The 13,412-nt window shown below is 36.5% G+C and overlaps 1 protein-coding gene across 1 annotated transcript in view; it reads right to left on the bottom strand.

The window, feature by feature from the left end:
* Positions 1-6,072: 6,072 nt before the first annotated feature.
* The window catches only part of LOC126020004 (serine/threonine-protein kinase 31-like), a 136,979-nt gene continuing 129,639 nt past the window's right edge, over positions 6,073-13,412 (bottom strand). The window contains exons 22-23 of the mRNA XM_049781440.1: positions 7,042-7,110; positions 6,073-6,297 (exon numbers count right to left, since the gene is read on the bottom strand). Coding sequence (XP_049637397.1) covers positions 6,073-6,297; positions 7,042-7,110 — 294 coding nt within the window. The remainder of the gene's footprint in view (positions 6,298-7,041; positions 7,111-13,412) is intronic.

Below are 13,412 nucleotides of genomic sequence, written 5' to 3'. Positions count from 1 at the left end.
CAAATGCCCAGGCCCAGATGGATTTACAGGTGAATTCTATCAAACATTTAAAGAAGACCTATTACCACTGTTCCAAAGGCTTTTCCAAACCATAGAAAAAACAGGAATCCTCCCCAACTCCTTTTATGAGGCTAATATCACACTCATTCCCAAAGAAGGCAAAGACACCACCAAAAAAGAAAACTACAGACCAATCTCACTAATGAACATAGATGCAAAGATACTCAACAAAATCCTAGCAAACCGAATCCAACACTTCATCAAAAAGATCATACATCACGACCAAGTGGGTTTCATACCAGGAATGCAAAGTTGGTTCAACATACGCAAATCAATAAACATGATACATCACATCAACAACATGAAAGACAAAAACCACATGATCATATCAATTGATGCCGAGAAGGCATTTGACAAAATCCAACATCCTTTCATGTTAAAGACACTCAGCAAAATAGGGTTAGAAGGAACCTTCCTCAAGATAGTTACAGCTATATATGAAAAGCCTACAGCCAACATTATACTTAATGGCGAGAAACTAGAAGCATTCCCACTAAGGTCAGGAACTAGGCAAGGCTGTCCACTCTCTCCACTCTTATTCAATATAACCTTAGAAGTGCTAGCAATAGCAATCCGACAAGAGAAGGGAATCAAAGGAATTCAAGTAGGGAAAGATGAACACAAGCTAGCTCTATTTGCCGACGATATGATGATATACATCAAAAACCCTAAAGAGTCCACAGTAAAACTCCTAGAAACAATCAACCAATACAGCAAAGTGGCTGGATACAAAGTCAATACACAAAAGACAGTAGCGTTTCTATATACAAACAATGAAGTTGAGGAGAGAGAGATTAAAAATACAATCCCATTTAAGATAGTATCAAAAAATATCAAGTATCTAGGAATAAACCTTACAAGAGAAGTGAAAGACCTTTACCAGGGAAACTTCAAAACACTTCAGAAAGAAATTGAAGAAGATCTAAAGAAATGGAAGAACATCCCATGCTCATGGATAGGTAGAATTAACATAGTCAAAATGACTATCTTACCCAAACTTCTATATAGATTTAATGCAATCCCTATCCAAATTCAGACACAATTCTTTAAAGAAATAGAACAATCAATCACAAAATTCATCTGGAACCACAAAAGATCCAGGATAGCCAAACACATACTGAAAAACAAGAAGCTGGGAGGCATCTCCTTACCTAACTTGAAACTATACTATAAAGCCATAGTAATTAAAACAGCATGGTACTGGAACAGAGACAGGAGCTCAGACCAGTGGATCAGAACAGAATTCCCAGACATAAACCCCCAGATATACAGCCAACTAATATTTGATAAAAAGAGGCAAGAATCTGAAATGGAACAAAGAAAGCCTATTCAACAAATGGTGTTGGTACAACTGGAAAACCACATGTACGAAAGTGAAAATTGACCCATACCTCACTCCTTATACAAAAGTCAACTCAAAATGGATCAAAGACCTTGAAATCAGACCTGAATCTATAAAGTTTATCGAGAATAAAATAGGCAGAACACTCGAAGACCTATATATCAAAAAGGTCTTTGAGAACGGAGCACCAATGGCAAGAACGTTAGCATCAAATATAAACAAATGGGACTACATCAAACTAAAAAGCTTCTGCATGGCAAAAGAAACCCTACTTAATGCAAGAAGACAGCTAACAGAATGGGAAAAAATCTTTTCACTTGACATATCAGATAAAGGGCTGATATCTAGAACATACAAAGCACTCAGAAAGCTGAGCCCCTCAAAACCAAATAAAGCCATAGAAAAATGGGGAGATGAAATGAATAGACACTTCTCTGAGGAAGACAGAAGGATGGCCAACAAACACATGAAAACATGCTCACCTTCACTCATCATCAGGGAGATCCAAATCAAGACAACAATGAGAAACCACCTTACACCAGTGAGGTTGGCTCACATCAAAAATAATGGAAACAACCTTTGTTGGCGAGGATGCGGTATGAAAGGAACTCTCATCCACTGCTGGTGGGAATGCCCCCTAGTCCAACATCTATGGAGAAAAGTCTGGAGAGTGCTCAAAGAACTCAGAATTGATCTGCCATTTGACCCAGCAATTGCTCTACTAGGCATATACCCACAAGATGGAAGGACATTCATTCCAAAATATATATGCACCCCACTATTTATTGCAGCACTCAGTATAATAGCCAAATCTTGGAACCAACCTCGATGTCCAACAACAGATGAATGGATCATTAAGATGTGGTACATATACACAATGGAATATTACATGGCAGTCAGAAACGATACAATCACAGACTTTGCAGCAACATGGATGGACCTAGATCATGTTATGTTAAACGAAGTAAGTCAGAAGACAAAAGATAAACACAGAATGGTAGCACTATTCTGAAACACCTAGAACACATAGTTTATACACAACTAAATCCTATCAAATAACAGGGTAGAAACTCCGAACACTGTAATAGTCAGCATAGACGTGGGAGCAGTGTCCAAAATACATGAAAAAGGAACAACGCAAACTCTTGACTACACATTATACCACAAAGAAAACAGCAACAACAGAAACGGCAGCATAGAGAGAACAGGTATGTAATCAGACTTCTACAACAAAGGTCCACAATAATCCCTGAGAGTTCATATACAGGAACACAAGTATAGAACACCAAGGGAAATCACGGACTACAATGGCAACATACCATAACACTACCTTTTAATGCCTTTATCTTACTATACTTTAAATAACCTCTCAGCTTTTCTGCCCACAGGTGCCCTTGGATACAAAGGGCGGACAAACTAAGGTGGCAACTCGGGATACCACACGGGATACCATACCTTGCTTGCACTACGAGATGGCCACAAGAAAACTCTTTAACATACACTTTATCTTTAGGTAATACCTTCATTTAGGAATTGAAGCACGTGACCAGTCAGACCACTGAAGCAGTACCTGAGACGTACAGACTTAAACTACAGGCTCTATTCTTCGAACACATTCAATCAAACCAGCATTCCCTTGCTATTCTCTCCCCTCTCCTCACTACTTTTTTTTTTCTTTTTCTTCTTCTATTCTGCTCATTACTTTTCTCCCTTTCTCCCCCCCTTTTCTCTCTAAGGTATTTTCTCTTTTCTCTCCCTTCAAACCCTTCCCATACACCTTCCCCTTTCCCCCCTCCGGAAATCCAACTATCCCCTCACCCCTCAATCCCATCCAGATCTCCCACCATATTAAAACTCTTCTCCCCCAGTCCTTATTCTATTAGGCATCAAGATCGACCTCCTACCCAATGAACCAGTACCCAGCACCCAGGCGAGAGGACACCCAGATAAAACCACACCTCGTCTCCTGAAAGAAAAGACAGCCAACTCCCCTATGGACTCATGCTGCGAGGCCCTCCCGACCAACTCCCCCTAACGCGAACTGCTCCTTGAAACCGGGCCTAGATCCAAAAGTATCCCCAATGCAAGAACTCTTCCAAGACCCCCCTGCCGCAAATATTTACCAATCTGAAGAAGGTCAGGGGGTGGGTTAGGAAGATGCCTGGGAACCCACACACCACAAGAAAAACCCAAAAGACAATGGGAAAAACTGTACTTCCAACATAGGCATAAGACCTGTAATACACCACCTCTTTACCTGCCCTCCCCCAAATGTAAGGTAGTCTTTTGCACCACTTTGGTCCCATAAAAATTTCGCTAACTCATTTTATTTCTTTATTTTTATTTATTTATTTATCTTTTTTTTAAATGTTTGTCCTTCATATATATTTGTGAGCACATACAGTTTCAATCCCCCCCCCTTTTTTTTTTTCTTCGTTTTTTGGTAGGTGACCTGTGGCTGTTATCCCATCAGTCCACCCACGAATACACAGACATTATAATGTAGCACCACTTCCCCCTACAAAGGCACACTAAGTAAAGGGGAAATTTTACATTTAAAAAAAAAAAATAAAAGAGAGCTCTTATCTACTAGAGATAGGAACTCATAGTTATTTAAAATATAGGGATATCTCCTGCCTTGAAAATATGTCATGTGGAATCAAATTAGACCTCAGGTGATTAGATACCATTCATCCAGCCTTGAACCCTGGATCTCCGACATAGAAACGGCACAGCTCTCCACAACAGCTGCAGGAAACAAACTCCATCCAGGACGGCCTTAATACGACGAGACCAACAACAAGGCCCACGTCTAACATGATATCCTGACAACGGGGAAAATGCGATCATTTTGACCTTAGAGCAGATTAGCCTACCTTACCAACTAACGACAAGACAAAACCAGAAGTCTTGGCTCCCTTTGGTAGGACAAAAACCCAAGATCGGGATTTACAGATGACTGGCTGCTTGATTCACGACCAGACTGTATACATCTTGGGACCAATAAATAAGCCCTAGTTTAGGGTTTGAACTATGACCTGCACAAGAATCATGATCCCCAGCCCCAAAGATCCGGCAGAGACAATTGTAACGGAATGGGGCTTTTGGGAGCACAAAGAAAGACGCTATCCTAGGTGCCACCCTAGGCTCAGTGCAAAGACCAAGATCATCAACCACAGAAGATGGGTTAAAATGACACTGAGGTAACAGAACCTCTAGAACCACAAAGACTGACTTCATCATAAGTCCCACCTCAGGATCTGTACAGATACTGAGACCTCTAAACACAGAGCAGAAGTCTTCCACACACCAAAGGAAAAAAAAAAGAAAGAAAAAAAAAAAAAAAAAAAACACCACCGGGAAAGTAAAGGATCCTGAGCAATGTCTAGAGTCGATCCCATGACAGTATGCTCCAAGGACGGAGAAATCCCATATCTCTTAGGCCAAGTGAATTCTTTTTCGAATGACCCCAATATTTACTGTGCCAGTGCAGGAGGGAAAAAAACAAAAATACAAAAAGCACAAAACCTTGGTTATTTTTTTGATATAAATATATATAGTACCTTCATTTATTATTGTTATTATTATTTTTGATTTACCAATCTATTTTGGTCGATTTCTCTGTTTGGGTGTGATTATTGAAAGTGTAGTCCCCAATTATACTTATTTTTTTTATTTTTTTTTCTCTTCCTTTCTTCTCTTTCGTTATGTGCTATGCCATGTTTCTTAATTCAAGACCATGGCGTGATTTTTGTTTGTCTGTTTTTGTTTTATTTTTTTTCTACTTGTTTGTTTGTTTGTTTTGTCTGCTCTGTGTGGTGCTTATCGAAATAGCTGGAGCCCTCACTGGATATTTGACACTTCTTTTGGTACTAGTGGAGTGTTTCACCTACTTTTTCTCCATCTCCCAGAGTGATGATGAGAGCCTTTAGAAGGACTCCGCCCATTTTCGGGGTATTAGACTCTTACCCCAGTTTATTGCTTTTTTCTCCTTCAAACAAAACCACGCAACTTGAACTAGCTAGTCCTGACTCCAGATAGAGGGGGAAATAAGGGAGGCATCAGGACCAAACAGGTGCAAGACTACTAAGTAGTGGGTTAGATACAGAGGGGACCACATATTCTAGCCGCCCTGGGGTGAGGGAAAAGGAAAAGGGAGGTAGGATAGAAACGGAGGCGTAGGGATGACAATTTGGCGATGGGAATCCCCCCTGATTTTATGTAAATATGTACCTAAAATATTATTGTCAACAATATGTAAGCCATTATGATCAAAATAAAAATTTATATTAAAAAAAAAAATAAAATAAAATTTCAGGGGCCCGGAGAGATAGCACAGCGGCGTTTGCCTTGCAAGCAGCCGATCCAGGACCAATGGTGTTTGGTTCGAATCCCGGTGTCCCATATGGTCCCCCGTGCCTGCCAGGAGCTATTTCTGAGCAGACAGCCAGGAGTTACTCCTGAGCACCGCCAGGTGTGGCCCAAATAAATAAATAAATAAATAAATAAATAAATAAATAAATAAAATTTCAAATCGGTGTTTTTGTGCAGCTAAATGTTTTTTTATTATTTATAACATCAACACCAAATAGCTCTAAAATACTTCCAGGTTTTTTCTATATATGTAACAAAACAACAGTTTGTAAGAAAATTTCTGCAGCAACAAAGTATCAATCAAAATTGGCTTCACTATTTCTTGTCTTTTCCATACATTTATCCAAGTTATCCATCTTAAATTCTTCCTCTTCATTTTGGATATATTCTATGTCTTTTTCTGGGTTTGGAACTGATTTTCCTTTAGGTAGCCAGAAACATTTATCACTCAAAACTTGCTCAGCAGTCATTGAACTTCTATAGAAGAGCAAGCTACAAAGGAGGGATTTAAGATTATCATCCTGAAAACAAAAAGACAGTATAAGTCAAAAAATAAAATCAAAACAATATAACAGAAATATAAAACTACAATAAAGAAGGAAAATCCAATTAAAAACACACTAAATTAGTGATATAAAATAAAAATTTTTTTCTATTTAGATTTTTGATGATTCAACTCATTATTAAAGGAATTAATACAAAATAATAAAATTGGGGAGCAGAGGGATAGTAGAGAACAAGACAATTGTATCAGCACAGCATGATGCTGACGGGTTTGATCCCAGCACCACATATGGTCCCCCATAACTTCTTTTTCAACGCCTGATTTTGAATTAGGTACTCAAAATGTGTCAGCTAACTACATACAAACAATAAAGCAACACAAATAGCAGAGATAATTTTAAAAAACCCTTGGTTATGAATAATCTTAAAACCCCAATTTTTAAATAAAAAATTAAAAATAAAACAGCTTGATACCTTTTTTAAATAGTAAAACATCCATTTTAATACAAGATCTGAAAGACTTCTAAAACTGCTTATATAGTATGTGTGACAAGCATACATTATGCATATAATACAGTAGTATTCTCTAGTAGTAATCTCATGGGACTTTTAATTTTTGAGTTTTTCCATACTCTAGAAACTAATCCACATTCTTAGAAAAATTAAAGTATATCTGAAAGTATTTCATATTGTTGCAACACAATGATACATAATCAAAATACTGATTATTTCCAATCAATACATGACAAAAGGTCACCTACCAAATGAAAATGCTCTACTTTAGGAATTCCATCTTCATTTGTCTCAAATTTCTGATTGTTCACAAAAAGCTGTTAAAGAAAAAAAGGATGAACACATTTTCTATGTACTAAACTTCTAATCTAAATACTATAGTCAAATTTAAAACTTAGTTCAGATTTTGAGGGAAACTGCTTAAGGAAAATCAGTTGTTGTAGAATAAAATGACTTCTCATCAAAAGTTTCTTAAATCATATTTAATGACTGAAACAAAAACATTTTATATATTTAGATATTAACCCTTTCTAAAATGAATGGTGGGCAGATATTCTCTCCCACTCTGTCTTTTTATACTGGGCATCATCTTTTGCAGTATAAGACTTCTTATTTTGATGTCATTCCATTTGTTTATCTTTAATTACTGACTGAACTATCCATCTCTGCTTCCATTTGCTTGGCCAATGGTATTTAATCACTGAAAACACCTCAAGATTCGATACTGTTAAGTGTCTAACCTATATTTTACTCAATATAATTTATGGATTAAGGTCTGACATTAAGGTCTCATTCTGGCTTTTGGGCATGACATTTGAAAGGGATATGGGGTTTGTTGTTGTTGGGGTTTTTTGTTTGTTTTGCATGTACGCAACCAGTTTTCTTGGTACTATTTTTTAAAGAGACCTTCTTTGCTTCACGTCATATTTTTTTATTCTTTTTTCAAAGACTAACTATTCAATTCATATATGTGAGGATCAGTGTCTGAACTCTAGTCTATACCAATTGTCTAAGAGGCTGTCCTTCTGGTTTTGATGATTACAGCTTTACAGTATAGTATGAAATTTGGGAGAGAGGCTGCCTATCTTTTTTCCTAAGGTTGCTTTGGTAATTAGGAGGTTGGGGTAATAAATTCCATATAAATTTCAACAAAGTATAAAATTCCATATAAAATTCTAACAAAAATTAATACTCATATGTCATAAAATGTCATTGGCATTTTAAGAGACTGAATTGAATTTGTATAACATCTGGGTTAGACTGACATTTTGACAATATTGATTCTTCCAAATCTCTAATAAGGAATGTATTTATTTTCCAGAAAATGCATTATCCCCCAAATTCCATTGGGAGTGACCCCCAAGCAGAGCCAGTGGTAGCCCCTAAGTAGTAGCTTCTAAAGTGTGGCCCAAACCCCTCTTTCCAACTATGACTGATAATTCCTTAATGGTGTTCTGTCAGACTCTTACGGCTGAAAGTAGGATGCTGAATTACCCGTTACTGTTGTTTACTTTCAGTGTCTGTCATTAGTTTTGTTAGTAACTGTTTGGGGGCTAGATCCATACACAGTGGACAGGGCACTTGATTTGTACATGGCCAACCCAGGTTCTATGCACCAGGAGAGTGACCTGTAGAGAGTCAGTAGTAAGCCCTGAACACTGCCAACTGTGGCCCCTTAAAACCAAAATATATAAATAATTCCATTATAGAAATTTTGGCTAAAATACTCATTAAGTTTTATTGTAAGATAGAACCCATTAAACAATTATTGCTTGTCCCTATCTCTTTTCATCTTTTATAATTTAAATCTTTTTTTTTCTGGAAGGGGAGGGGAATCACATAACGGTGGGGGGTTTGTGATAGTATAGTGGTGCTAGGAATCCAAACCAAAACATGGTAAAGCAACTGCTTTACCTCTGGGTTAGTTAACTTATTTTCTCCCCTCCTCATTCTTATCTTCTCTCTCTTTCTCCCTCTTTTGTCTCACTCTCTTCCTCCTTTTTATTGGATCTAAGTCTGGCTGTCCCTGATTTCTTTTAGGTTTGTGTATTTCAATGTATTGATAAATTCTTTTAGGATATCATTTACTGGCATAATTTTTTGTCTATCATTTTATTGTCAATCTCTGCTTGTCTTTAGAGTTCACACAGATCTACTGGAGAAGCGAAAACTGTAGTTTTGTTTATAGATCCTTCCACAAATCCAAAATGATGAATTCAAGCCAATTATGTTTAAAGAATGTACTGATAATAAAGTACATATAGTGATCTGCATGTGCTTTCTGGGTGTTTTTGTAATTTTTTTCTTTTATTCCCTATAATGAACTATAATAGTTCTATATAATTAAATTTACCAAGATGTTTACACATTGGGTTCTAAAATAAAACAGTTTAAATTGAAAGCAAGTTACTACTATTCAAGAAATCCCATTTTACTTGCTTCCAGACTTACAAAGCCAGTTTAGAGATAAATTTCTATTACATTTATCTGTGAAGTTCTGTTGCATCTTCAAAATCTGGTAACCTAGTGGGATATTCTTTAAGATCTTTCTAGTAACCACTTTAGAATATACCTTTCTGTCCTTCTGTAAAGTTTCCACTGAGAAATTTGATCACTTTATAGAATTAATTTGGGGGCTTCTTCGTATGGTGGTGATTTGATACTAAATCTGATGTGGTACTGGAAAGACTCCCAACGATTCTAAGTAATATATAAGGGGATTATAAGGATTCCAGGTAATATACTAAGGGGACAATATATAGTCAGATCACACCAAGAACTCACACATGCAAAGCATTCCAGCCCTGTGGACTATCTCCCCCAACCCCAACTCTAGCTGCTTTAACATTCTCTCATTTTTGACCTTTTAATAATAACATCTTGGTTTGTATTTGTTTGGAGTTTTTTTTTTTTTAGATTTGAATGCTTTAATTTGAATTTATTTTGTTTGTAAACTTCTGGATCTAGACGTCTGACTTCCTTCTTTTGAGGAAATTCTCAGTTACTATCTCTTCAAATAAGATTTTTGCTCTTTTCTTTCTTCTGGAACTGCATAAGCAGCAAAATTTGCTCATCTTGATACTATCCCATAAATCTCTTATAGTAGCTTCATTTATTAAATACATTTTGTTTTACTTTATAGATTCTTTCCACTACTATATTTTCTTTCCAGCTTTTGCCACACTCTTTTTCCTGTCTACTAATAAGCCCCTCCAATTATATGGTTTAGTTTACTATGTTCTTTAATTCCATGACTTTCATTTGGTTCTTTCTCCTATTTTCTGTCCTTGTTGAAGTTCAAATTTCACTCATTCATGATTCTCCAATATCAGTAGCATTGATTGCTGCTTTAATGTCTCATCAAGGGGGCCCAGAGAGATAGCACAGCGGTAGGGCGTGTGCCTTAGGCGTTTGCAGGACAGTGGTTTGAATCTGGGCATCCCATATGATCCCCTGAGCCTGCCAGGAGTGATTTCTGAGCTGAGAGCCAGGAGTAACCCCTGAGCACTGCCTGGTGTGACCCAAAAACAAACAAACATGAATATCATCCAAGTAGTTTACTTATTTATAATGCTTAGACAATTTTCCCAGAGTTGTTTATTATTATTCTGTGTGAATTTCTATAAATTATGTGAAAACTCTTTCTTTTCCTGTCCTAATGCAACAACACTCTTTTAAAATTTAAAGGTTAAGCGTGTAAACCTTGCCTGCCAATGATTTTTATTGCTGTAAAAGTCACAGGATTTAGCCTTCAGAGTTCAGACTTCAAGGTTGGGCCAAGAAAGTGGAGGCTACATAGGCTGCTGCTATAGCATGTCAAGGAAACAGTCTCTCTGGTAGTGTCCCTTCTTGAGGGATCTGCACCACAGTGTATTCAAGGGGGATTCCACTACTGCCTTTTCCAAAGCTTTGGCAGGTTCTGCTGGCAGAGTTTTCCTCCTGACACTCTAAAAAGAGGTGGGTACTGCAGACAGTATCTGGCAGGCCATGCACAAACCTACAGAGTCCTGGCTGGGTGCTCAGAGAGCAGACAATAAAGGGCAAGAGTTTCCAATTGTCCATTTCCAATTGGATCCACCTCATCTGTGAGGAAGGTGTGAAAGAGCCTGGGTAGGGCAAGGACACAGGTATTTAACAGAACTGCTTGCCATTCACTCACAAATAGTTCCATGCTGGGACTACTAGCATGGCAAGCTTTGTAGGCAGCAAGAGCTCAATATGACAGTCTTCACCAGTGGAGAGAACATCAAGCAAGCACAATGGAACTGCAGACAACTGGGGCTACTCACCAGAGATACTAAACTTTTGTCAGATACATGGTTTGCAAATATTCTCTCCACTTTCATTTATGTAACTAACCTTTTAACAGCTAAATTCAAATGATTAAGTTTTACTACTAGATTATTTTTGCATCTTATTTTAAGAAACTGGGAAAACTCAGTATCACATAAATTTTCTATTTTTCTTCAAAGTGTGAAATATTTAGGGCTTACATTTAGACCTAATATACATTTGATGTATTCAGTTATATACAATTTACAATAAGTGGATAAAATTATTTTTAAAATACAGACATTTGGTTGCTACAGTCCCATTAGAAACACTATCCTCTTCCTTACTAGAAATGCCCTCAAAAATCATTTCACATAGGCTTAATAGGCTTCACTGTTCCATCTAGCTGTATATCTAACATATTATACTGAACTTCTATAAATTTTACTTTCTTAAAATCAGTTTTATTTTATTATGTATTATTATTTTATTATTTTTCCAATTTTATTATCTTATTATATTTCAACTGTTTCTGTGCTTTCCCAAACCTAAGAATTATCACACAACTCACAGAATCAACTTACTGCAAAAATAATTTTAAAGGTATAAGCATTTTTACAAGTTGAAACCGTAGTGAATCTGTAAAGCCACTTTGAGAATGGATATAATCAATGTTGAATATGTACAAGCATACTCTCTGAGCTCTATTTAAGTTTCTTTTTTAAATTTATCTCAATAAAACTTTGTCATTATCAGTATATAAATCAGGGATCACTCTTGACAGTGCTTGAGGGACCTTACAGGATATTGGAGATCAAACCCGGTTCAGTCACAAGGGTCCTACCCACTGTACTAGAGCTCCAGCCTTCTCTCTAATGGTTTTTATACACTTTGTCTATTAATAAAAACAGCTTTAATTTTTGTACTTATTACATGTATTTGTCATATCATACCAAATGAACAAGCTATGGTCTACACACAAAATCTATTCTATTGCTTATTTTTGTATAGCCTTCATGAATGATTTTTATGTTTTTCAATGTTGAAAGGACAATCTTAAATTACTACTTGGTGACACATAAAAGTTATATATAAATGTCATTCAAAGTTCATAAAATTTCATTCCTGAATATGCTGTATATGTGTCTTTTGCATTACAGATCACATAAGACTAAAAATATCTGATCTATTACAGAAAATTTCATTGATCCTGGGCTAGAACCTATAGTATAATATTAAGCAGATGTAGTGAGAAAAGTGTTTTTCCCTTGTTAATATGTCATACCTCACAGAGGAATAGATTTAAAACATGAATTATAATAGTTGGTTTAAGCTAAAAGTAGAAAAAACAACTCAAGGCTGATATATCAAGTGAAAAGATTTTTTCCCATTCTGTTAGCTGTCTTCTTGCATTAAGTAGGGTTTCTTTTGCCATGCAGAAGCTTTTTAGTTTGATATAGTCCCATTTGTTTATAGTTGATGCTAACGTTTTTGCCATTGGTGCTCCATTCTCAAAGACCCTTTTGATATAAAGGTCTTCGAGTGTTCTGCCAATTTTATTCTCGATAAACTTTATAGATTCAGGTCTGATTTCCAGATCTTTGATCCATTTTGAGTTGACTTTTGTATAAGGAGTGAGATATGGGTTGATTTTCACTTTCGTGCATATGAGTTTCCAGTTGTACCAACACCATTTGTTGAATAGGCTTTCTTTGTTCCATTTCATATTCTTGCCTCTTTTATCAAATATTAGTTGGCTATATATCTGGGGGTTTATGTCTGGGAATTCTGTTCTAATCCACTGGTCTAAGGTCCTGTCTCTGTTCCAGTACCATGCTGTTTTTATTACTATGGCTTTATAGTATAGTTTCAAGTTAGGTAAGGAGATGCCTCCCAACTTCTCATTTTTCAGAATGTGTTTAGCTATCCTGGGTCTTTTATGGTTCCAAATGAATTTTATAATTGATTGTTCTATTTCTTTAAAGAATTGTGTCTGGATTTGGATAGGGATTGCATTAAATCTATATAGCAGTTTGGGTAAAATAGTCATTTTGACTATGTTAATTCTACCTATCCATGAGGATATCCATATATCATATATCATCCATATATCAGATAAAGGGCTGATATCTAGAACATACAAAGTGCTCAGAAAGCTGAGCCCTTCAAAACCAAACGAAGCCATAAAAAAATGGGGAGACGAAATGAATAGACATTTCTCTGAGGAAGAGAGAAGGATGGCCAACAAACACATGAAAACATGCTCACCTTCACTCATCATCAGGGAGATCCAAATCAAGACAACAATGAGATACTACCTCACACCAGTGAGGTTGGCTCACATCAA

Source organism: Suncus etruscus, chromosome 10, assembly GCF_024139225.1.
Source record: "Suncus etruscus isolate mSunEtr1 chromosome 10, mSunEtr1.pri.cur, whole genome shotgun sequence".
Classification (NCBI taxonomy): domain Eukaryota; kingdom Metazoa; phylum Chordata; class Mammalia; order Eulipotyphla; family Soricidae; genus Suncus; species Suncus etruscus.
This window is presented reverse-complemented; position numbering and strand designations above follow the sequence as displayed.